This window comes from Punica granatum, chromosome 3 (assembly GCF_007655135.1).
Source record: "Punica granatum isolate Tunisia-2019 chromosome 3, ASM765513v2, whole genome shotgun sequence".
NCBI lineage: Eukaryota > Viridiplantae > Streptophyta > Magnoliopsida > Myrtales > Lythraceae > Punica > Punica granatum.
This window is the reverse complement of record NC_045129.1, coordinates 9943035-9968061: the sequence shown is the minus strand read 5'-3', so window position 1 is coordinate 9968061 and position 25027 is coordinate 9943035. Positions and strand designations below refer to the sequence as shown.

At 35.5% G+C, this 25027-nt stretch overlaps 4 protein-coding genes across 4 annotated transcripts; 2 read left to right on the top strand and 2 right to left on the bottom strand.

Annotated features, from left to right (window-relative positions):
- Positions 1 to 198: 198 nt before the first annotated feature.
- On the top strand, positions 199 to 1494 carry LOC116201961 (hevamine-A-like). Its single transcript, XM_031533449.1, has one exon. It carries the CDS (start codon positions 621 to 623, stop codon positions 1320 to 1322), a length of 702 nt encoding a protein of 233 aa, XP_031389309.1. The 5' UTR covers positions 199 to 620; the 3' UTR covers positions 1323 to 1494.
- A 10922-nt stretch (positions 1495 to 12416) lies between these two features.
- LOC116199578 (monoacylglycerol lipase ABHD6) lies at positions 12417 to 14887 on the top strand. The gene is made up of 5 exons (XM_031529979.1): positions 12417 to 12973; positions 13227 to 13544; positions 14047 to 14139; positions 14233 to 14300; positions 14401 to 14887. Exons 1-5 carry the CDS (start codon positions 12668 to 12670, stop codon positions 14561 to 14563), a joined length of 948 nt encoding a protein of 315 aa, XP_031385839.1. The 5' UTR covers positions 12417 to 12667; the 3' UTR covers positions 14564 to 14887.
- An 83-nt stretch (positions 14888 to 14970) lies between these two features.
- LOC116199576 (linamarin synthase 2-like) lies at positions 14971 to 17199 on the bottom strand. Its single transcript, XM_031529976.1, has 3 exons — positions 17057 to 17199; positions 16355 to 16899; positions 14971 to 15989 (listed from the first exon to the last, which is right to left on the bottom strand). Exons 2-3 carry the CDS (start codon positions 16857 to 16859, stop codon positions 15049 to 15051), a joined length of 1446 nt encoding a protein of 481 aa, XP_031385836.1. The 5' UTR covers positions 16860 to 16899; positions 17057 to 17199; the 3' UTR covers positions 14971 to 15048.
- A 167-nt stretch (positions 17200 to 17366) lies between these two features.
- On the bottom strand, positions 17367 to 20307 carry LOC116199577 (haloacid dehalogenase-like hydrolase domain-containing protein At4g39970). The gene is made up of 11 exons (XM_031529978.1): positions 19789 to 20307; positions 19197 to 19290; positions 18962 to 19006; positions 18833 to 18883; positions 18579 to 18653; positions 18453 to 18486; positions 18315 to 18370; positions 18152 to 18211; positions 17939 to 17998; positions 17731 to 17777; positions 17367 to 17638 (listed from the first exon to the last, which is right to left on the bottom strand). Exons 1-11 carry the CDS (start codon positions 20181 to 20183, stop codon positions 17590 to 17592), a joined length of 966 nt encoding a protein of 321 aa, XP_031385838.1. The 5' UTR covers positions 20184 to 20307; the 3' UTR covers positions 17367 to 17589.
- Between the last annotated feature and the right edge of the window lie 4720 nt (positions 20308 to 25027).

Sequence of the window (25027 nt, the reverse complement as noted above, 5' to 3'; positions counted from 1 at the left end):
GGTCTGTAAGCCTTTCTGCGGTTGACGACATTATTATCTGTTTCATTTGGGACATGGACGTAAGTCAGATTTGTGCACAAGAGGTCCAAAGAGAGCAGACAATTTTCACAGAATTAAGAATTACATGTTAGAGATGAATCGCCAAAAACATAAGGCATGGTAGGTTCTGATGCAGGAATATTTTGAATTTCTCGTAATATTGTCCATACGGCTTCTTGAGCATTCTGTTGATCGGTATGCCAAAGTTCCTTGAAATCCACGGATTCTGAACTAAATACATATACTATGTCCATATGAGGAGTCTCAGCTTCCCTTCTATAAAATCCCATGGTACTAACTAGACTCCTCCATCATCACCCATAGATTGAAATTGCTTAAACTTCAAGCAAACTAGTGAGGAAAATCTCTACCCTACCAAGCTTGAAACGATGTCTAAATCATCTATTTTCCCAGCCATCCTGCTTTCCCTACTTTTGGTTTCAATCATCAGCTCAGATGCTGGTAAAATCGCCGTCTACTAGGGCCAGAATGGAAACGAGGGCACGTTGGCTGAAACTTGTGCCTCGGGAAACGATGACTTCGTCAATATAGCCTTCCTTCCGACCTTTGGCAGCGGGCGGATGCCAGTGCTCAACCTTGCCGGACACTGTGACCCTGCCAGCAACGGGTGCATGGGTCTCGGCTCTGATATTAAATCCTGTCAGGCCAGGGGAGTCAAGTTGATGCTCTCGATTGGAGGAGGTTGGGGAGGAAATTACTCCATTGCATCTAAAAATGATGCTAGCCAAGTCGGGATGTACCTCTGGAATAATTTTTTGGGGGGCAGGTCGTCCTCTCGCCCCTTGGGGGATGCCGTTCTCGATGGGATCGACTTTGATATCGAGGGAGGCACGGGTCGGCACTGGGATGATCTTGCAAGGTTCCTGTCTGGCTACAACAACAGCGGAAAGAGAGTCTACTTAACAGCGGCTCCTCAGTGTCCTTTCCCCGATGCTTTGGTTGGACGTGCACTCCAGACTGGACTATTTGATTACGTATGGGTCCAGTTCTACAACAACCCTCCGTGCCAATACAGTTCCGACAATGTGTCTGATTTCGAAGAGGCTTGGAAACAATGGAACTCCATTCCGGCCACCAAGATTTTCCTGGGATTGCCTGCGGCTCCTGATGCAACCGGAAGCGGCTACATTCCTCCTGGGGACCTGATCTCGCAAGTTCTCCCGACCATCAAAGGCTCTAGCAAGTATGGAGGCGTGATGTTGTGGTCTAAATACTACGATGACAAAACTGGATACAGTTCGTCCATCAAGAAGTACGTTTAGTATACGAAATTCTATCTCACAATATAGTACCTTGATGACAGTACCATACTTATATGCCTTTACGCTGCATGTTTTCTCCTTGGCGTTCCTTTACATCTACTTGTATATATGTGAATCATGTATCCATCTACATCTACTTGTAAGTGAATTATATGTTACACCTATACGTTAATTCTTGCTTAATTTTTTGTGCTCTTTTTTTTCTCGAAAATTTTTTAGGAAAATTATATGAGAGTATTTCATTTAACTTTTCTTCAAGAATTGGTTGACAGTCGTTTAACGTAGTCTAAGCATGTGTTTGTTTCAACTTAATCTAATAATCTAATAAGTGCTCAAAAGTTAGTTACAAAATTGGTTAGAAGGGAAAATGAATAGGAGAAATAGGAAAATATGAGAGAGGTGAAAGTCTAAACTACTTAATCATTAAGTCAAAAATCACTTAATGAGGACGGTGGTGTTTGATAAATTAAGTGCTTAAAAACTAAGTAATTAATTAGTTAAAGAAAGAAACATATAGGAGTGTAGGAATGATAATGATGAGATAATGTTTTGTGAGGGGAACAGAGTACCAATAAGTAAAAAATGATTTATTTCATTAAGTGAAAATTTTTTGCTTACTCATTAAGTGAATTTTGACTCAATCATTAAGCATATAAGACCATTACCTTTCATCTTTATGTTTCTCTCCTATTCATTTTCCCATGTAATTAACTTGTAACTAATTTTTAAGCACTTATTTAATTAAGTTGTAAACAAATACAACCTAAGGTGGTGTTTGATAAATTAAGTGCTTCAAAATTAAGCACTTAATTAGTTAAAGAAAGAAATATATAGGAAGAGTGTAGGAATGATAAGGATGAGAAAATGTTTTCTGAAGGGAATAGAGCATAAATAAGTAAAAAATGACTTATTTCATTAAGTCAATTTTTTTTGCTTTTCGTTAAGTGAATTTTGACTCAATCATTAAGTAAGAAGACCATTATCTTTCATCTTTCTCTTTCTCTCCTATTCATTTTCTCATGTAACTAACTTTTAAGCACTAAGTGTGTTTATTTCAACTTAATTAAATAAGTGCTTAAAAGTTAGTTACAATGGTAAGTGAATGAAATAGAGAAAGATAAGAGATGAGGATTTAAACTACTTAATTATTAAATAATGAGATAAGTAGAAAGTTCTAACTTAATGAAATATGTGATTTTTCACTTATTTGTACTCTTTACTCCTCACAAAACTTTTATCATATCATTCCTCCACAATTCCTATACATTTTCTTCTCTTAACTAATTAAATGCTTAATTTATCAAACGCTATTAACTAACAAACTTTGACTTAATGAAATAAGTCATTTTTCACTTATTAATGCTCTTCACCCTTCACAAATACATCTTTTCATCCTTATCATTCATCAACTCTTCCTATATATATTTTTCTTTAACTAATTAAGTGCATAAGTTTTAAGCATTTAATTTATCAAACTAAGGTGGTTTGATAAATTAGTACTTAAAAATTAAGCACTTAATTAATTAAAGAAAAATATATATAGGAAGAGTGTAGAAATGACAAGGATGAGAAAATATCTTGTGAGCGAAAGAAAGTATCAATAAGTGAAAAATGACTTATTTTATTAAGTTAAAATATTTTGCTCACTCGTTAAGTGGATTTATCATTAAGTAGATATGACCATTATCTTTTATTTTTCTTTTTCTCTCTTATTCATTTTCATATGTAACTAACTTTTAAGTACTTAATTAATTAAGTTGTAAACAAACACACAACCTAAATTTGACATCTAAAATTATATCCCCCGGTCAACAAGCTGTTAGTTGTTGAGTGATTATTAGTAAGTATCGACTCCGTCAATTAGGAGAACGCATTTTCTTACAATTTCTGAAAGAGAAATGTACATTTTTTAATCTTGTATGCTTGGTCAAGTAGTTAATTTCGCCCTTTTCCTTTTTCCTTTTTTGCTCTTCATTCTTTTTATCTTTACATTATAATAATCATTTCATTTGGTCCTTTTGTCAATCAAGCTGTTCAATATTGCTAATGCGTCATATAATTTAGTGCCATATACGTGCAAGCATCACTGCTAGAACTAATTGGATCGTTCTTCAATCATTCTGAAGTTTTAACGACGTATATATATATATATATATGTATATATATCTTTATTGATATTTAAATAGATTTTACAAAAACTAATTGTTTTCATTATCGCAGGATAGCCGCGATGACAACTAATTGGCGTAAATTGAATACCAGTAAACGGCTAACAAAAATATATGCCATTGTAGGTTACTAACCAAGCAACATATATAATTAAAATTTGACTAGCTTTTTTTTTTTTAATCACGGCAAAACTGAAAAACCAAGAAACACAGACCTTTTGATAAATAATATATATTACAACCTTTTCATTAATATGTCAAGTGATAATGACTCTTTCTTTCTGGAACAACAGCGAGAAAACCAAAATTCAGATGCCGTGAAGTGACATGCAACATATAGAATTTATTGCTTAAACTACGTACAGGAGAGATCCATGTCGGTAGCCTACAAAACATTAACAGGTGAGATATTCGGTTGCCTAGAAATCGTGTTTGATAAAATCTAATTAATTAAATACTTAAAAAATTAGTTGGGAGTTACTTACCAATTCATTGAGTATGTCAGACCCTTGCTGATTATGAGAGGCCTGGAAAATAAAGTATATAATCTTAAAGATAACTGATGATATGAAGCTATTAGACGATCACGATCAATAATCTATGTCTATATATATACATTAAGTTAAAGATCGATCAATAATCTATGTCTATATATATACATTAAGTTAAAGAAGAGTTTTAAATGGAAATTCTCTATTAGCCATGTGTTATTCATTAGTAATATATAATAAAATATTTTAAAATTCATTCTCTCTTCTTTCTTCATAATTTAAAAAAAAATTCGGTTAGATGACGGGTATATATAATAAAAATATAAATTAGGTTTCTAGGGCCTTTTTCAGTAGCAAAATGAGCTTGGCACCTCTATAAGATCGCCTAATAAAAAAGAGTCTAAACCATTAGGAATCGAAATAAGAACGTGAACGCTAAGAGGGCAGGAGAAGGCGCATCAAACAAGTCAATCCGTGCAATAGGTTTCTTCACAGAGCACTTGTTGGATATACCCTCACAATCTTTCGAGAGATGAGACGCTTAATATCGTCAATCAAACAACGATCAAAAAGGCCACAAACCACAATCGCCTGAATCATATATTGGACAATCAATGAATTGACCTCGACAGTGAGCCAGTGGCATCTCAAGGACCACGCAAGATTCAATCCAGAATAACACTTGTATCAATAAATTTATCACATTACCAGTAATACCAACACTTGCATATACTTCAAGAACTTTAATACTTTTATATTTGTATCAATAAATTTATCAAACTCCCAATAATGCTAACACTTCCATGTACTTCAATAAATTTAATCTTTTTTTCACTAAAAATGAGTTTTTTCAAAGAACACCATGTTAATTTTTATTTACATTTTTTAATTTAATTTGAAAATTTCAATTTACGTTTTTTCAAAGGATCTTATATTACTCATAAAAGATAGATATTAATTTTCCTAATTTTATTTAGACTGTTTTATTTTTAATTTTTAAGACTTCACAATCTTCCATAAGAAATTCTTGTATATATAATTATCTTATACTTTATCATATATATTTACTAAATAGGATGCATCAATACGCATTTATATTCTTATTAATTACTTGATTTTTTTTATAGAAATAACAATATCCTTAAATGTATAATGTAATTTTTGATAATATAACATTAATAAAAACAAATGAAATCTAAAAGCAATTAGTTTTATAGACTTGTGCATCAAATGGGTGAATTAATCTAGTAGAAAGCTGAAGGAGAGTTTTAAGAGGAACTCTCTTTTAGCTGTGCATTCAATAAGGATTTTTACAATAAAATATTTTAAAATTCCATTCATTCTTCTTTCAATAAATATAAAGGACTATTTCAAATGGTTAGATGGTGTGGCTTATACAGAATAAAAATATAGATTAGGTTTTATGGCCCTTAAGAGGGGCATGGGCTTGTTCTTTACCTATTTGTATCTGTATCAATATATTTATCATACTCCCAATATATACAAACACTTGAGATATACTTAAAGATGTAAATTTTCGAAAGAATAATGCATTATTTTTATATACGTTTTTTAAGATCCATATATTACTTATAAAAATAGATATTAATTAATTTAAATTATTTTTCGTTTTCAATTTTATATAACTTCACAATCTTCTATAAAATATTCTCTTATATAGAATAATCTTTTATTTTATCATGTGTATTTACTAAATTGGATATATTAATCTGCATCTAAATTTTCATTGACTTGAAAAAAAAAATCGGTCGAAATCGACTTGAAATATTTATTGCAAATAGTTATATCCTTCAACATATACACGTATTTTATGATTATAGGTTAATGCAATTTTAATGACGTCATATTAATATAAAAACAAAAGGAAATCCAAGAGTTATTAATGTTGTGTTTAGTTTTAAAGTATGATTTTAAAATTGGATTTTAATTTTGAAAAAAAGTGGTATAAATGGGACCCACCCTTTGACTTTGTATTAGTTATTTTGTTTTATTGTGAAAAAAGTGATATAAATGGGGCCCACTCTTTGACTTTGTATGAGTTATTTTGTTTTGTTGTGAGTAGAATTAGGTTAAAATTGTGATTTTAAAATCATATTTGTAAATCAAACCAGCCATTAATGTAAGAGCGTGTATCGTACAAGTGAATTAATCTAGCTAGGTGAACAATCTAAAGTAGAAATTAAACAATTATCACCGAAAGGTCCGAAACTATTAATAGATTAATTAACTAATTTTTTTTTTCTTTCTGTATAAGAAGAATAGATTGGGATCCTCTTTTTATCTTCGCACCTTCCTCTTTTCAAATTTCTCAACAACTCCCACCGAGTATAAAGCCACTTCCACCTCTTAATTTGCAAACGGGAAGATCGATTCTTTGTGTGGGTTTTCGCATTTGTGTCAAGCCTAGCTGCTAATTCGTTCTTAGTATACATATAAAATAATATTGAGGAGGTGATACTTTTTTTTTTGCTGACCCAGAGTACCCGAACTTCACCCAACTAATTTTCGAGGTTCCGTAAACCCCTAGCGGCGCACGGAGCGGATAATACCAAAGGTGCTCCAATGGGCCTAACGGGTTTTGAACTCGAAACTAGGTGCATATATGAGCTCTTTCTCAATCATTGGACCAAAGATAGAGATAAATAGATTTTTAGTCAGACAGTTATTGATGTCTATCCCAGCATATGGGGTAAGCAACATTTCATTGTAACATATGTACGATATCTTCGAATAGTTCGATGGGGGCCGGTCACCAAACTATAAAGCTACCGACTTAGTAGATTGTCGTTAAAGTCAAATATGCTTCAACGCGAACAAAAGAAGTACAATCTTATATGAAACGACAAAGTGGTACCAATTCTTTCTCCATTAGAGGCCTCGTTAAATTATTCACGTCTTTTCTTTTTCCTAGTCCTCCTTGTTTCCACTAGAAGGAAGTTCTTTCGCCTGCTTCATCTCAATATATTGTAACTTTAAATGGTATTTTCATATTCACTATGAGATGGTGAAAAATATTAATTGTTTTGTTGAATAAATTCATGATATATTGATCGCGTGCTGATAAATTTGATTTATTATGATTTTGTCACAATATTATTGGTGTTTTCTCGTATCATATTGCCAAATAAGATTGCCCATTGAAAATTTTTGAATTTAAATGCGGTGATGAGTGAACCGGTTAAGAAGAATCTATATTTTGAAAGTGGGGGATTGAATATATACCATTATCAAATGGGAATCAAAATACTGACACCATCTTGGTGATTGGTACCAAGCATTTTACCCAACATGCTTATTTCCTAACACGGTGGATTTGGAACCCCTACATAAAAAGTTGTCATGAAACTCAACGAAAGAAGAATTTTTCTAATTTATAAAATAAAATTCCTTTTAATTTTCGTTGTTTGGTGGAGGTCCACGACATTCACTCACTCAACATAAATAAATAAAAATTAAAATGAAGTTTCCGGATAGATAAACTAGAGCTATAAAAAAGAATTCATCGACGTGTTTAACATGTGCGCATACTTAGTTCAACCTGCTAGACACCAGAATTATCACTCTAGTACACCAAAAAAAAAATGCTAGACACCCAAAGTGCTTATCTAACACATTTCTTTTTCTTGTTTCGTGAGATCACATATATTCTTAATTTATTACTTGAAACAATTCGAATTCAATGCTAGATTGACCTGACTCGAAATTCAATACATTTTTATAATTCCATTAAAATAATAAAATTTTAATTAATACAGAATAGTGTTATTTTTTCCGGCTTGTTGCCTAATAATAGCGAGTTATATTTCTCCAACAAAATAATTTTCTAGGTGCCAAATTGACCCGTTAATGGGGCGAATATATTTGTTCGAATACGTCCACACGCCTGACTGTTCTGGCCGGTCAGGTGACGACACGACAGATTTCATAGTCAAAGCACTCTCTAAGTACGATGCAAAATAATTTTCCACCACAAATTTTGACCTAGGACTATTTTGTGTTTGTGCCACTAAAGTTTATATCGTCTCATTATGCACCCTGAAGTTTCGGATTTTGTACCATATACACCACAAACCCTGAATCTGTTGAAAAGTTAACAGAATAAGCAAAGTGCATTTCTTCTAATTTGTTTGGTGATAATTCTTTTAGGGAAAAAAATATTTTAATTCATTTCATATTGTAAACCATGGAGTGCTTTCTTAAATTCTTAATTCATTAACTAAAATATTTGCAAAAGGTGATATAGTATATTAGTACATGCCAATGCTTAGGAAATGATTGATTCTTATTAGTAAGACTATATGTATCTTTTATTTAAAATTAGGTTTGAATTATTTTTTATTTTATTATATTAAGTTTGTTGGACTATTTTGTAACCGAAAAAAAAGAAGTATACTTATAATTACACTATCAGAGGCAAGTAAAATTCTAGGCAGGAAATTGTAAGGGGAAAAAAAAGGACAACTTATATTTTGCCTAAAGAAAGATAATTCATTACTTTCTCTATTACTAATAACAAGAAAAATCTTCTAGAAAATATGCTAAAAAATCTTTTCATTTCAAGGGTCTAAAACTGGAGAGAGAAAAAAAGTCTTCCCATTCCATATTAAATTGCATGCGGCCGGAGAACTTTAAGACTGGCGAGGTTAGACCCTTCCCTATCCTATTTGATGGAGCGATGTGGTTTTGGGATGGCGATTCTAGCCGCCAAGGCAGCTATTGTTTAACGCTCATGAGGATCGGCACTTCTCCGTACCGTATGACACTCCTTATACTGACGGCAATACCTAGTTGAGTTGAAAGAATGAAAGATGAAGTTTATTCATGAATTTGAGACCCGAACTGAGATGATATAACTAAATATATGTAGATTATTATTGATGTTGGCTCATTCATGACGGTACCAAATTTTATCATGCGTCTCTGTTGGAACCTATGCATATTCAGTAACTTGTGGTGGCAACACACTCATACTATTAAGATAATTCTAAGATAATTATATATATATACTCAAGGAAATTTTTATAGGAAATAAAGGAAAATTTATATTTACACAAAAAAAGAGAGATAATCCTCATATGTAATAGACACTCCCAAATCTATATATAAGTAAAATTAATTTGGGTGCATAATAAGTTTAATAAAAGATGTACCTAAATCTCTTACTAACTACAATTAAAAGAAAATTAAAAAGAGGGAAAAAAGAAAATTAAAAAAACAAAGAATAATAATAAGAAATATATAACATAAAAAATTAAATAAGAACCGATTTCCAAATTACAATTGGAACAAAAAAAATCTATTTTTAGTATATAGCAAAACAAACTATGCTAAATCCTGAGAAATTGTCATACCCACTAATTATATTGAATTATAATAATAAATAGAAAATTTTATACACATGACAGTCGGTACTATAAACTTATGATCATAAACATAATAAAAAATAATACTTAAAATAAGGATTTCATAAATACTATTTAACGGGATGAAAAATTCATGTTGCAATTTCTAAATTATATACAAATGATAAATGTATATAAATAATTAACTTAATGAGATGCATATTAATTAAAACGGTTTGTAGCAAATTATCATCGAACTATTTAAATTATTATAATTTTTAAAAAATATAGAAGATTATTATTTAATGTTAGAAAGTAAAAATTGAAAAATATTATAGTGTTTAATAAGTAAATTGGCATTTCAAATTGCAAATAATTACAAATAAGAAATGATATAGAAACATACAACAACAAATTTGTCCATGACACAAGGAAAACAATCACAAACTTCTAGAACTTATGGTCCTATATGGAAAGAAAGCAATAATTGAATACATGGATTATGGATACCATAAACTATTTTTCTGGAAATTTTTTTACTAATTGTCTGCGATAAATCTGCACAAACAATCAAATAAATCTATGATGCATATTAAATAAAATGGTTAGTTGCAAAATTATTTTTGAATCATTTAAAACTACTCTAATTTTATTGAACACTGTTATTTATTTGAAATTAATTATTTTAAAAAATTATTGTTATTATCATTATTATTATTAAAAAAATGGTCTCATAACCAGTGAAAACCTTAATCTTATTTAAGAAAAGCTTCCTTATAATTTAATATTACATTTAACTATAAGAAAATAAATGAATTAATATGCACAAAAAGCTTGTGTATCGTGCCGAATGAAAACTAAATGATCTAATAAATAAGTATGAACATAGATATTAGAATAATTTACAGTCGAAAATAAATAATTAATAATATATATAAATTATCAATAATTACTAATTAGATTTATGTACGACTATATTAAAAAATAAAACTTGACATGTTAAGAATAAAGATCATGAATCAATGAAATGACTACATTTTAATAGCTTCTATCACCAAATGCAACTTTTTTTCAGAACAATAAATTATCTAATAAAGAAATATGAAAATAGATATTAGACTAATTTATATTTCAAGATAATTATTTAATCATATATATAAATTATCACAAAACACTAATTATATAAATTTAGGAGCATATTGAAATATAAAATTTAACATGTAAAAATAAAGAATTTGACTAGAACTATTCTAAAAAATGTGTAAAATGACATTTATATATTTGTGCAAGATGTCTTTAATATATCAACATGTGATATTAACTATCAAACAAATAAAATAATTACTTAGTTACACACAACATTCCTAAAAAAAGAACCGTACCACATGGCTAATTCTATGAAATTAGGATCATAAAAAAGTAAAAATTCCATAAAATAAAGTAAGGATATAACATGACATAATTTTCAAAAAGAAATTCAAAATCAAGTTTGTATACTTGCATTTAATGTATGCATTGGATCTACATAATGTTAATGATTTAATAAATATGCAACACAGATGAGGGAATTAGTTGCAAAATTGGCAATAAATTTTGAAATTAGTCTAATCAGCATTATTATTTGAAATTTTTAGTTACTGTTGAATCTTTTAATTACTATTTTTAAATTTAAATTTTTGTCATTTAAAAAATTATGATAAAAAGTGAAATTTTGAGGTTCAAAAAGGAAAAAGGCAAAATAAGGAGAGATTGACATATAGGAGAAAAAAGAGAGGAGAAAGTAATATTAAGTGGACAATATTGTCCTTCAATTTGTCTATTTTATTTTAAATCATATCCTATCTAAACTAAGAATAAAGAATACTTTTGAAATTTCAACCTAATACTAAAAATAAGAAGGTAGTTACAAAATCGAATTTTCACTTAAATAATAGTATAAGATATTGTTATAGTTATTTTACGAAGTTATGGTTATATAAACTTAAAATATTTGAATTAAAGATGTAATAAAATATTAACTTTAAAAAAATGTATAGTTAAATTTGTTAGAGTATCTATAAAAGGGTATACCTAATATATAAATAATCAAATAAATATGTCATGCATACTAACTAATAGAGTTAGTTGCAAAATTGTTATTGAACTATTCTAAAATTGGTTTAATTTTGTTAGTATATCATTGCTTGTAATATAAAATTAATCATTCAATATATTTTATTATATGAAGAAACAAATATGTTTTCATAAAATCAATATATAATTATTAAAAGAAGTGAAATATAAATGCATTAAAAATACAACGCGAATGATACAACTATAGAGAAATAATTTATTGATAAAAAACTTTATGAACAATATATGTACTTATGCTCATCGATAACAAAATATAAAAAAACACACATCGATGTCATAAAAATTATTTTAAGAAAAAGTTGGTAATTATAAATTTCTATCATTATTTCAAAATTGAAGTACACATGACAAATCTAAATTGATAAATAGCTTAAATAGATTATACATATTAAATGAGATGGTTAGTTGCAAAGTTATCATTAAATTAATTAAGTTTCTATAATTTTTTATATCAAGTTATGAAAAATTATTGTCTTAAAATTGAAGTTAATATAATTAAAAAATATTATTGTAATAAAAAAATTGGTCTTTCAAAAAAAAATAATTACATTATAAGAAAGAATACGAGAATATATATTAAAAAAGCCTAGTGTTAATTAAATTACAGTTAATATAGTTGTTATTGTTTAGACTACCAAAAAGCTTCCCTTAATAAGCTTAAAGTATATTGTTGAATCCATTGACCATTCGGACATCAGGTAATACTCGCCTTTCACGGAGAAAAATCCTTTCTATAATTTGGATTGTGCCTCAAAGTTTGAAAAAAGAACCCAAACTTCTGGGTGCACAACGAGACGATACGAAGCTTAGGATGCAAAATAGAAAAATTCCAAACTTCAAGGCCTTGAAAACAAATAATTTTTTAATGGTTTTTTCAGGACTTCCTCGTCCGGCCGGCTGCCATTTCTGAACATCTCGTCCTCTGTTTTTCTTTAACCCGAAAAACCCGTGTCAGTAAATACACAGGAATCCGCAGCTTGTCTCTCAATCATCGCCTCCCCACAGAGCAAGAAGACAAAAATCGAAGTCCTCTTCTTGTTAATGGTGTAGCCCCTCAGTCCATCGGAAACAGACAAACCCACCATCTTTAATCAGATCCAAACTCCTTGCGCAGCCTCCTCCGTTCATCCCCTGCACTGCCTCTGTGCTCTGTTTCAGCAAAGCTTCTTCCTTTCCCTGAAACAGTACCAATGGCGAGGTGTTTCAGCTTCACCGCCACGAGGGACCAGTGCTTCCGGCTGTCGTTCTCGCAGTCGGGACTCAAGTCGACGTCGACGGACCTCGGCGAGGGGACTGTGATGCACTGCTGGGTCCCCAGGAGGCGCCAGCAATCAAAGCCGAACCTGCTGCTCCTGCACGGCATGGGGGCCAACGCAATGTGGCAGTGGAACGAGTTCATCTCCCCGCTGGTATCGCGGTTCAACCTCTACGTGCCCGACTTGGTGTTCTTCGGGGAGTCCTACACCTCCCGGCCCGACCGCACCGAGGCCTTTCAGGTACTGACATCAACCCGGCTCGATGATCTTTCTGCTAATCGGGCTTATGAGACACGCATTACTGGATCATCCTAGAGCCCCTGACTGATCTTCGGCTTTAAAAACCAGTAATTTCGAGTCGTAAAGGTGCCGAATTCGGCAGTGGGTTCTCGCCTATGCATTCGTCCGTGTTATAATGAAAAGATCAGTCTATTTGATTATATTGATCTTCGGATTAATAAGCGCTGACATGATATCGGCTCGAGCTTCACAGGCACAGTGTGTCGCAGGATTGATGACAAAGCTCGGAGTCGATACGATGAACGTGGTGGGGATAAGCTACGGTGGGTTCGTGGCCTACAGTATGGCTGCCCAGTTCCCTGAGAGAGTCGAGAAGCTGGTGCTGTGCTGCGCGGGAGTGTGCATGGAGGAGAAGGACATGGACGAGGGGATGTTCAAGGTTAAGAGCGTTGATGAAGCAACCTCGATACTACTGCCGCAGACCCCCGACAAGGCCAGGGAACTGGTCAACCTCTCGTTCTACAAGCCCGTCAAGACGATGCCCTCTTGCTTTCTCCAGGACTTCATTGAGGTAACGCTCTTGTAACATTTAGCTCACGATGAACAATGTGAACTGTCTATTGATGCTGGTGATCTATCAGACGTGCTGGGGTCAGTGATTGCCGGTGATATTTCTCAATTGCTTGCTCTTCGGATAGTGTTCTGATCTGACATTCAATACCCTTAAAACACAAATAGTGTTCTAGTAGTTTCAGAGGTTGGAGGTTTCGATATGCATTGTTACTGTTTACCCCTGGCTTTAGGTGGAGGTGTATTCTACATATAAGTTGCGGAAATTCATTATACTTGTGATGTTATTGTTGCTTGATTTCGAGTTTTTGCCAATAGAGAACTGCTAGAGCTAATGCAGCAGTTCTTGAGCTTCTCAATCATAAGTTCGTTATCATTTCATTATACTTGTGATTCTACTGTTGCTTGATTTCGAGTTTTATTTGCCAATAGAGAATTGCTAGAGCTAATGCAGCAGTTCTTGAGCTTTTCGATCATAAGTTCATTATCATTTCAATTTTCAGGTGATGTGCACTGAGCACCTTCAAGAAAAGAAGGAATTGATCCAGGCACTTCACAAGGACAGAAAACTGTCTAATCTCCCTAAGATAGACAAGGTTCATCTCCCCAGTTGCATTCCCAGCTTCCTCTTAAAAGTTTAATTTGTCGTGGTACTTAATTTCTAACAGTTTTAACCAACTTTCCTGCAGTCACCACTCATAATCTGGGGCGAATATGATCAAGTATTCCCAATAGAATTGGCTCACAGATTGATAAGGTCATTAATGCCTATTCTGAGAACTAGCAATCAAAATCCCGAGAAATTATTTGTTATGCTAATCTTTTTGTAAGTAGAGTTACTTTGCTTGAACATACAGGCATGTGGGCAAGGATGCAAAGCTAGTGGTGATAAAGGATGCAGGACATGCAATCAATGCGGAGAAGTCGAAAGAGATGTTTAGGCACTTGAAGTCTTTCCTTATTGATCCACTCCCCCCCTCTAAGTTCAAGAGTGAGGTGAACGGGCACAAGGCCGATTGAAGCTCTTGGGAAGATTTTTGCAGTCTCCTCGATTCTCAATCCTTTGAGACCAAGACATAAGTCATATGGATGGATGGCACTGATAAAGTGAGCTTGTAGTGATGTAATTAGCAGGAGCAGAAGATTTGTGAAGCAGATGAGATTGCAGCATATATAACGAGGAATATACATACTCATTATATGAATGGACAAAACTTTTACTGTACTTTCTGATAGCAGAAAGGTAAAACTCCAGTTTTGGTATCAAGATACCTTTTGTATGATGTTAAGAATGTATAAGGCAGTTCCTTTAAATCAAAAGCTGCATAATATGTTGGGGTGTTAGGTGTTTGCGTGCTTGATCGCATTTCGCTTTCCCCATGTTCATCTTCCACATCATTGGAACCAGGAATGGATTAATCAGGTTATTGATTGGTGGAACTACTTTGCTTTATGGATACAAAGGCGAAAATGCCTTTATTAAGGTTCTGATAGTCGAAACATGCTTAAATCTTTACATCAAAGTTTAAGACTTTGTTGATGAATCTGTCGAAATCTTTGTAGGACGACCCTCCATGGTTAGCTGCTTCCAAAGCTCTCTCCTTCCACATCTTAGCTTTTCTCCTCATCTGCTTTCCTTTCTCCCCTCGCATAACCTCCTTCACGAGGCCTTCTATCTCGTCTCTCTTCACGTTTGGGTTCACCTCTGCACCAATACCCCAATCATTACATGCGTACCAGCAGTTTGTCTGTTGCTCTGCGAAAAAAGGCCAGCAGATCAGAGGTACTCCGCCACACAGAGCTTCTATGATAGAATTCCACCCGCAGTGAGTCAGGAACGCCCCGACAGAAGAGTGGGCCAGAACTCGGTCCTGGGGGCACCAGCTGGTCAGGAATGCTCTGTCCTGGGTCTCCTCCAGGAATTCCTGAGGCAGATTAACCGAATCGCCCTTCACAAGATCTGGCCTGATCACCCAGAGGAATGGGTGCTTGCTATTGGCAAGACCCCAAGCAAACTCAATCAGGTGCTCATCACTCATCACCGTGATGCTCCCATAGTTCACATAAAGGACTGAGTCAGGTTCCCTCTGATCAAGCCACTCCAGGCATTCGCAGTCTTCCTTCCATAGGTTAGACCGGAATGACTTCAAATGAGCCTCGTCGGGGACTTGCCTTATAAGCAATGGAAGGGGGCCTATGCTGTCTATTGGAGGGGATATTTCTGCAATCTTTTGTAGCACTTCATTTTCGAACTCGTCGAACGTGTTGAATATGATAGCGGGTGATTTCAAGCAGCTCTGTGCTTCATTGCCCATGAAGTCAAACATGATGTCGTTTGCATCTGTAGTCCGAATGAAGCTTGGGATGTCTCGGAGACGGATGTTTCTCATGCCGGGAATCCAGTCAACCGGGGTATCAAGAGTTCCATCGGTCATGTAGCTTTCATCTGCCCAATAAGCAGAAATCAACATAACATTTACAGGTTACAATATAGTTAGAGCCGGACGTGCATATTCCGCTACCCAGTAACTGGTGTTCGCGATATAAATTCGAATTTTAACTGGTAAAAATGCACATCAACATATCATCAGAATTCTAAAATATTATCGAAAGGATAAATTGTAACTAAAGGGTGAGTGGCAAGTTTCCCTATATCTGATGAGGGCGTTAGGACCAATGTTCTTAATCAAATATAGCTAACCCACCAGGGCAAACCATGGAGTTGTGTATTGAAATGGCTCCAACCAAGAACGGTGGTTCGAGACATGCCGTCTAGCAACGAATATAGCTCGTAGAACCAAAAGAAGGTACCTTTAAATGGAACAATGCCCCTATTGAAAAGCTCAGGGAACTTCAAATAAGCCATGAACCCACAGGCAGAGGCGGTCCAGAACTGAACCTCAGGGACCCCAATTTCTTTGGCAGCTTCAATGGCAAAGCTCATCACCCCATCTGAAACTATACAGCTCACGGGAGGAACCTCCTTGGATGAGTTAATCTCAACCAGCAACTCCCTAAATGGGCCCAACATGTTCTTGCGTGTTGAATCACACAGGGCGGGCACATCCTGCATCGCGTTTCGATCCGATGGAGGTAGCCCATCAGGGATGGCTCGAAACTGGAAATAATCATCCACCCTGTCTAGAGACTCCAGGCCCTTGGACTTGATCAGGCGCCTATGGTTGAAGTCTGTGTTGACAAAGGTGACGTAGATGCCTCTCCAGTGAAGGAGCTTGGCAAGTTGCATCATCGGGTTTATGTGCCCCTGCGCGGGGAACGGGACGCACACGGCGTGGGGGCTTCGGGGACCTGACATCTCGAGAGGCTGGAAACTCGTAGCTGGAGCTTATGTCAAGCTAGATGTAGCGTCACAACTTATCGTTAGTTTAAATAATTTCTTGAGTTGAGTATGGTATACGGGAAGATTAAATAATAACAGTAATAATAATAATAAAACCAATCCAAAAAATAATGATGATGATGTATAAAAATTATTGGTCCACTGGTCATCACCAAGTTCTTTGCTGACTTTAGTGCAATTTAGTCTGGATTTTTAACCTCCTTCTCTTTGGCTGCAAGTGATATGATACATCAGATAAACAATAAAGATTAGCTTGGTGAGAAATGATAATTGTTAGTCAAGGAACCGATAGGAGGGGCGCCACTGGCCACGACCCCCTTCCGAGGTCACGGCCACCACTGAATTGTCACTGAGATCCCAATTAATTCAGGGTGAATATGGGCTACAGTCAATGGATTGTGAACATAGATTTTATGCTTAAGTAAATATATTGCAGAAAGCGATTAAACATCAGTAAAGTCGTTGAGGCTCCAAAAATTCATTACTTAACTTGCAAATTCATTGCATTTCTGGTATTCGTTCGAATTGAATTTACGGAGATGAATTGCTGGAATATACTTGCTCTATCTTTTCTATCTTTGGCCATTGACATTTTCCTTGGAAATCAGAATCCAAGGGAAATTCGAAATTGCGAAGATGGGAAGATACAATGAGCTCTCTTAGACTAGTTTCTGTGTTAAAGTTCCTAAGTTGAAGCAACCTCCTTTGGAAGCAAAAGCTCCAAATCTTCCAATCTGCACATGTCATTGCACATAAAGATGAATTCCTTGCTGAAAAGTTCATAATGAGAAAGTTTAGTCTCGAATCAGCTTTGAAGAGACCATACCTTACGTTACTCAGATCGGGGTAAATCGCAATAGCCTCCTTAAAATCCTGATAACCCGAAAAGGCCAAGTTAAGTCATCCAATACAGACAGTCCAAAACATATCTTTTGAGTCTTCTTAGAGACCAATGAGAAGTTATAAAGAGATTTGCCTGCTCTCATCTTCCTTTTTCTTTTTCCAAAAACGGAAGATGATAGGGCCTTCTTTACCTGATTAGCAGTTGAAGAAGTGTAAGAAATTATGCAAGACATGCCGGCACTTGTTGCTGCCTGCAATGATTGGAAAATTGGGAAAGTTTTTAAGTGAAGCTCAATAAAGAATTAGATGACAGATGAAGAAGAAAGAACTCATTTCAGCATAGTATAGACCAAGTGAAAGCAACTAAGAGATGCTTTCGAGAAGCAATAGGAGAAAATGGCTACCTGAAGCCCAATGACGCTATCCTCTACCACCAGGCATTCGTTACCCGACACACCTAACTTCTGCAGGAAAACCAAAACATCAATCTGTGATAGTAACTTGTGGACATTGCAATCCGGTTTCTAAGTCCAGAAAGGTGAGTAGTTATTTTATCGAATTAGAAACCTTGGAAGCAGTCAAATAAATCGATGGATCTGGCTTCTTTTCCTTCACATCATCACCTGCAGAGAAAGGAAGCAAAGAGCTTCAATTTTCATTACGGGGAACTCAGATATGTTAGTTTCATGTAACGTTTCCAGGTACCTGCAAGGAAGCAATCCAAGCCTTGGAACCGTTCCTAGAAACAAATAAATTTAAAGACGCTATCACGATTTGAGACAGATAAAAAGCATATAATTATGAGTTTATGACTTTCAGGAAGTAGAGTACCATCCCAATAAGGTTCTCGAGACAGAATATGACTGAACTCTTAGTCGCTGCTGAGCAAACAGCCAGTAGCTTTCCCTACAATGGTAAGCGAAAAAAAGCAATACAAAAATCCCCAAAAGAAATTATTGAACTCGAATTGATAATTATTACGTGGGACTTCTCATTAAGGAATGCATAAGATTGTCAAAAAGCCAATCAATTTTTCGAACAACAAATGTCAAAAATTTGGTGTAGGTTAGTGTTTTTGATCTTACTGCAGCCTTGGCCTCATCCATAAGTCGTAAAACTCCGGGCCTCGGTTTTACCTGTAGAAGGGAAAATTTCAGCGACAACATCATTGATGATGTCCTCTACAAAGACAGGAAGCACAGTGGCGGTCTTACGGTTCCCGATTTGATTATTTCTTTGTACCTCTCGGTCTTCCAGTCCTGGAATTCATAAACATACAGTTTATCTTAGCTTTGGTTTCGATCTCTTCGCTGCAAAGTTTGTATGTGGTTAATCACATAAAGGCGTAAAATGTTTGACAGAACTTCTTGACATCTGTTCTATATCTAATGTCATATCTAATTTACAGGGAAAAGGCTAAATCAATCAAAGAACAATAGCGTGCAACACCTGAAGGGTATCGATCAGCTTAGCCCTGTCTTCATCACTCTCTGGAGGGGTCTCGAATATCGACGAAGTGGGCCACCCGTGCTCCTTGAAGTACCTAAACCGAACCCAAAAGCACCCCAAGTTATGAACGACCAAGAAAAAGATTCTTTGATTTGGACCTAGAAGATGTTGCTAGCACGGCGGAGAAAAGAAGCATCTCGAATCCAAGATGTAAATCCATAGGAAAAGAGTCTTAGAGCGTGACCGGTCAGGGCAGCAATCAGTGCATACTACTCAGAAGCAATACCCTTCAGTTAAAAACACAAGTATCATTAAAGAACCTGCACCTCCGGGTCAGAAGAAATTCCCAACCGGACATTTTCGTGACAGTGACTCATTTCACAGAGAAATCGTTCTACATTGTGTAATTGAGAAACTGATGCAACAGTTCAGACTATCCAGATTAGCAATGCTTTGATTACTTATCGATACCGAATTGCACACATGACTGGAAAGTTCTTCAATAAAGCAGTGTCAACTGCAGCTAGGAAATAGTCATTGCTGCTTAATTAGAAGACCTGCAAAAACAGTTTCAATACTGATCATACTATACCATCGCATCTTGGGCTTGCCGCCGCCTATTTGGTTCTGTAGCTCGTCGTAGAACTCCAAGCCCCAGTTGAGGGGCCCCGCTTCATCGGAGGGGCACCGGACGTTGAAGTGGGTGAAGGCGTCATTGTACGCCTGTCGATGGAGGTGCTCGGACTCGAGGATCACCCCGTCACAGTCAAAGATCAGAGCCCGGAGGGCGCACGAGACTGAGAAGGAAGCTCGGGACTTGGGCCTGCAGGTGGGGCGGAGGCTGAAGATGGCGGGAGAGACAGAGCCCAGAGAGAGAGAGGAGGAAGAAGAAGAGAAGGAAGAGAGGGGAGAGTGGTAGTATCTGTTGGTGGGGAAAGAGGGAGAAGAAGAGAAGGAGAAGGATTGAGGGAGAAGCATAGACGCCATTGAATTGGAATCAAGTGATCAGCCCTGCTTCTGCTTCTGCTCCTGCTCCTGCTCCTTCTTCTTCTCCTCCCTGGGTAAAGGGTGAAGCTGTGGTCGTGTTGTTTGTGTGGACAAGGTTGCTGTGAGTTTTGGTCATGGGAGATTCCACTCGTATGGTCTGCTCTGTTTGTGTTTGACCGTTAGTCTTGGTCCGGTCCCACTCTGCTTCAACCGATTTAACGACCACGCCGTTCCCCGTTGATTGATGCATAGTCGTAAACATTAAACTAAAGGCGCTTTCACTGGCAACATTAGTGTTTCAATCGTGTTCGTAGCATGATCTTGAAATGTATTGCGCGATCGGGTTACAGCGTCTTATACTTCTAGACAGTCCACCTGACTATCGACAAATAAATATTCGGACGATGCCCCAAGAGGAAGAAAGACTGAGGAAAACCCCGTTCACATGTAGAAGTTGGTAGGCAAGTGGGAGGCCCGCCGAGCCGAACCATGAGAATGCGTGTTAATGTTACGACTAAGCCGAACAGTGACCCAAAGGTCAAAATGAAACTAAATTACATAAAACCAGGTACAATTTAATCTCCTTAATTTGGTGGCGGTGGAGTCGGTCAGTGGCGGTCACCTATGGCTCGAAACTAAATTTCAACCATGACACTACTAATACATACCAGAAGGAGCTTCGACATGGTAAGCTGTCGAACAAGAGCGTGTAGTGTGCGGTACCATTTGAAAGCGGAGATCAAAAGAGGCCCGCTTTCTAATGGGCCGAATACGGGCCGGGCTAGCTCAGTCAAATTTGGCCCAGCCTCTTCAATAAGCAACAGACGCTGCGGTACCCTGAAAACCAAAATCAATTGCAAGACTGCTGGAATCTGAGGATATACATATCAATTATTAAAATCAAAATTCAACTCAACTTTGAAACCAAACACACTAAAAACACACTAAATTCCTTAATAGGCGGACACCACTCGATTTAGCCCAAGAGGATCTCTGAATCTTTGACAAGATCCGACATTGTTGGACAGCCGTTGACCATTTTTTGCAAGCTAATTCACGTGATTTATTTCATTATCGTAGAAAGGGTACAAATACAAAACACTTATGCCATTTTTCATTAAACCCTAAGGGATTCGGTTTAATGGTTAATGTGCACTCGAGTTTGCACCGAGACTCGGGTTCGAATCCCCTTGGGGCCATCGGAGCGCCTTTGATGTAATTACCCGCTCCGTGCGCTGCCGGGGGTTCACGGAACCCTAGGGATTAGTCGGGCGAAACCCGGACATCCCAGGTTAGCAAAAAAAAATGTCATTTTTCATTAGATGATGATCTCGTGGCGTTTGAACCTGAATGTGCCCACCTCCGGAGTAATTAAAAGCAAGTCATCCACGCTCAATTTAGGAATCACAAAAATAAAAGCCCGAATGTTTGTTCCAAAAGAATTTGCACCGATCGAGGCGGTTGCTATATGCAGTTTCGTCTTTCGTTTTCTTCCTCTCGGATGAGAGAAACTGAGGAGAGTGCACACCTTTCTCTAGGGTTTCCATCGAAACTATGTTGATATTTGAACCATAAACAAATCTAATTCAGATGATTATGTTCCCTTTGTACCGCAAGAATAATGCTTTCTTACATCCTTTCTTACATTTGGAGAATCTTTTTTTTGTTTTTCCCTTTTCTTTTCTTTTTCCTTTTCTCTAGGCTGTAAGTGAAGTAGGAGTTTCCATGTTAATTAATGATCGAAGGTAGGAAGTTCCTCTAAACAGTATACAATAATTACCTATGTACTGTAGTTTGACTGTCATTGTAAATGATAGTTCCCTCCCTCACCAATCTGATTTGATTTGTATAATTTGGCATCTTTTATCCTTAAATAAGATCTTGAGTTTTTTTAAAGGAAAAAAATCATGACATAGAGAATTTTATCATTTAATGGGCAAATGTAATTAGAATCTGAGTTAGCCAGAGTTCACTGAAAATTTTAAAATATACTAAGCAGTCCACGCCAAAAAATAACGGTTGCATCCCTCTCTTCCCCTCTACTATTTCTTTCTAAAACTGTGTAATTAATTATGGCAGCTTCCTTTCACACACACACATATAAATGTATATATGTAGAGGTGAGGGAGGAAGAGTATATATGAAGTCTCCCTATCAACCTGAGAAGTGAGAAGAGGCAGCATGCAGATGGCTAGTTATTCTGATATGGTGATGATCAGTTTAATTTCTCAGAAACGAGTCAGGAAATGGAATGAGAGTTAAAAGCTTACATGCATGGGAACAAAGTTTTGAGCTCAGACACATGCCCCTACTATTTTTTACCTTATTTATATTAAAAAACTATTACAATGCCAAGAAAAAGAAAAAAAAAGACAGGAAATTTTGCCAGCTTGCTAAGAAGATTGATGATTATCTTTTTGCCAATTTCTAATATCGCAGCTGGTTCTAGACAAAAAAAAAAAGAAGGAAAAAAAAGAAAGGGGGCACTCTCAATTCTCATGAAAGTTCACTTTTGTTCTACCCTTCATATCTTTTTAAAAGACGAAGGGTTAATCTGTTGTTCCCACTTCTTTTTATTATCCCGATCATAAGAAGTGCTCGTAAAGTTAGTAAGGAAATAGGAGGATACCGAAGTCCGGTCACTAATGAGAATCGAACTTTAAATTTTTTGAATTGTAGATAACGTTGTGTATTATTGCATTATATATTTTTCATTTTAATTTTATGCAAAAGGAAAAGGGATAAATTTCTTTTTTAAAATAATTATTAGTTAAATAAGGTTTTTTTTTGGGTAAGGAAAAAAATGCACTGCAGCATGTATTTCCAACGAAAATGGTAAAATTTCGAGAAAATAAAAAAGAAAAAGAAAAAGAAAACATGATTTTTGTTCATTTCTTCCTCAATCACTATCTTTCTCGCTCTGACTATTCATTCAATCAATCACGGTCAAACCCCAATAATCCGTAAAATGTTGGGAATTCTGCCACAGTGAAAGCTTCACTAATTCGCTCCCATTCAATGCTTCTATTTTTTTTTTCTAAGAATTTAATCTAGTGATAAAAAGAGTTTAATTACTTACCTGATCTCGAGTTTGAAATCACTTGAAACCACCGAAGCGTATTTGATATGATTACCTATTCCGTATATCGTCGGAAGTTCACGGAGTTTCGGAGATTAATCGAGCGAAACTCGAACATCTCGAGTTAGTCAAAAAAAAAACTTTTATTTACTGCTCCTTTTTTTTTTAACTACTGTCCTCTCTTTGTTTTTCTCTTTTTACCTCACAAACTCACACTCTGAACGAGAAAAATCTCATCAGAATGCTATCGCTTTCTTTGCAGCTACTATCATAGGACCTTATATAGCCATGAAAAATAAATTTCCAGATAAAATAACCCCCAAAAATTTAAAAATAAATTATCAAACATGACATATTATTTACACATGCCCCTCAAGTAAATTAAATTTCAGGTACTATTTTTTTGACACGTTTGATGACTCAAATAGGGGTCCATTTACAATGTCATTCCAAAGGAATCTCTTGGTTTTATTGTGTGTCCATTGTCCATGTCCATCCTCCAGTTCCAGTTTGAAGACCAAGATTTTTTAATTTCTTTGGATTTTTTTATTCATTAAAAGAACTTTATTAATTATTACTCATTCAAAAAGAAAAACAGAGAGTTTAATGCAAAGGTTGCAATAAATATATAGTCGCACTTTTAGTAATTAATGCCCGCTACTTCCCTAGCTGTTCGATGAGTCAACTTTACATCGACCAAACGATTGACATCTACAACTAATTGATAATATCTGATATTTTTTTTGGATGAATGGTGAAATTATCATTAATAATAAAATGAATTTACATCAAACACCAATACAATTTATTCATGTGCAAAACGATCAAATTTAGAAGTCCCAAAAATTTAAACAAAATCAACTATGGGCAGTATTAAAAAGGCGAAAAATATGCCCCACTAGATATTTGAAGTGGAGTTGTAGTATTTCTCCATTGGTAATCAATTGGTCATCGAATATGCAATCTATTCGGGTTCATGCATTGTGATGACCAATATCGATTGGATTGTGATGTCGTTGTAAACCCGACTCGGCCGGTTTGATGACCCTTTCCTCAATTCATTGAGGTTGAAATAGAGCAAGAGGAAGAAGAAGAAGAAGAAGAAGAAGAAGAAGAAGAAGAGAAAGGGTGGGGAAAAAGGGGGCCAGAAAGGTACTTGGCTATTTAATGTGGGTGGATTCTCCCAATTTGTAAAAATTGATTGTTCGAGTTGTTGCTTTCACAGTACTGCAATCATCATCTCTCCTCTCTAATTGCGGTCAGACAGACAGAACCCCCACTCTCCACTATCCCCTCCCTCCCTCCTTCCTCATTTACGACATGCAAAAAATTAAATAAAAAAAATCTTACCATTATTATTTATTAGTCCTTGGCCAAAAATTTGTTATGATGTTCACTTATCATATCTTATTTCTGGGCTTAAATTGTATACATAAACGTTTAAAAATATAATGTGATCAATAAGATTCTTAAAACGGTATCTAGATCGTTCAATTTATATACGATCGAGTTCGTATTCTTTTCTAGGGACAATTGCTCTTAGTTAATTATTACTGAGGGTTCACCTACGCTTTTGAGTTCGGGACCATGTACGTACCGTATCATCAACCTTCTCTTTGGGATATCTTGTCCCCTCAACTTCCATCACGAGGCAACTTCAAGTCCTAAGCATTCTTCTCATTTTCTTATTTTTTTCCTATAAAAAAATACGCATATATATATATATATTGTGTGTAAATATTATGTTTATTTAGTTGTCTGTCCA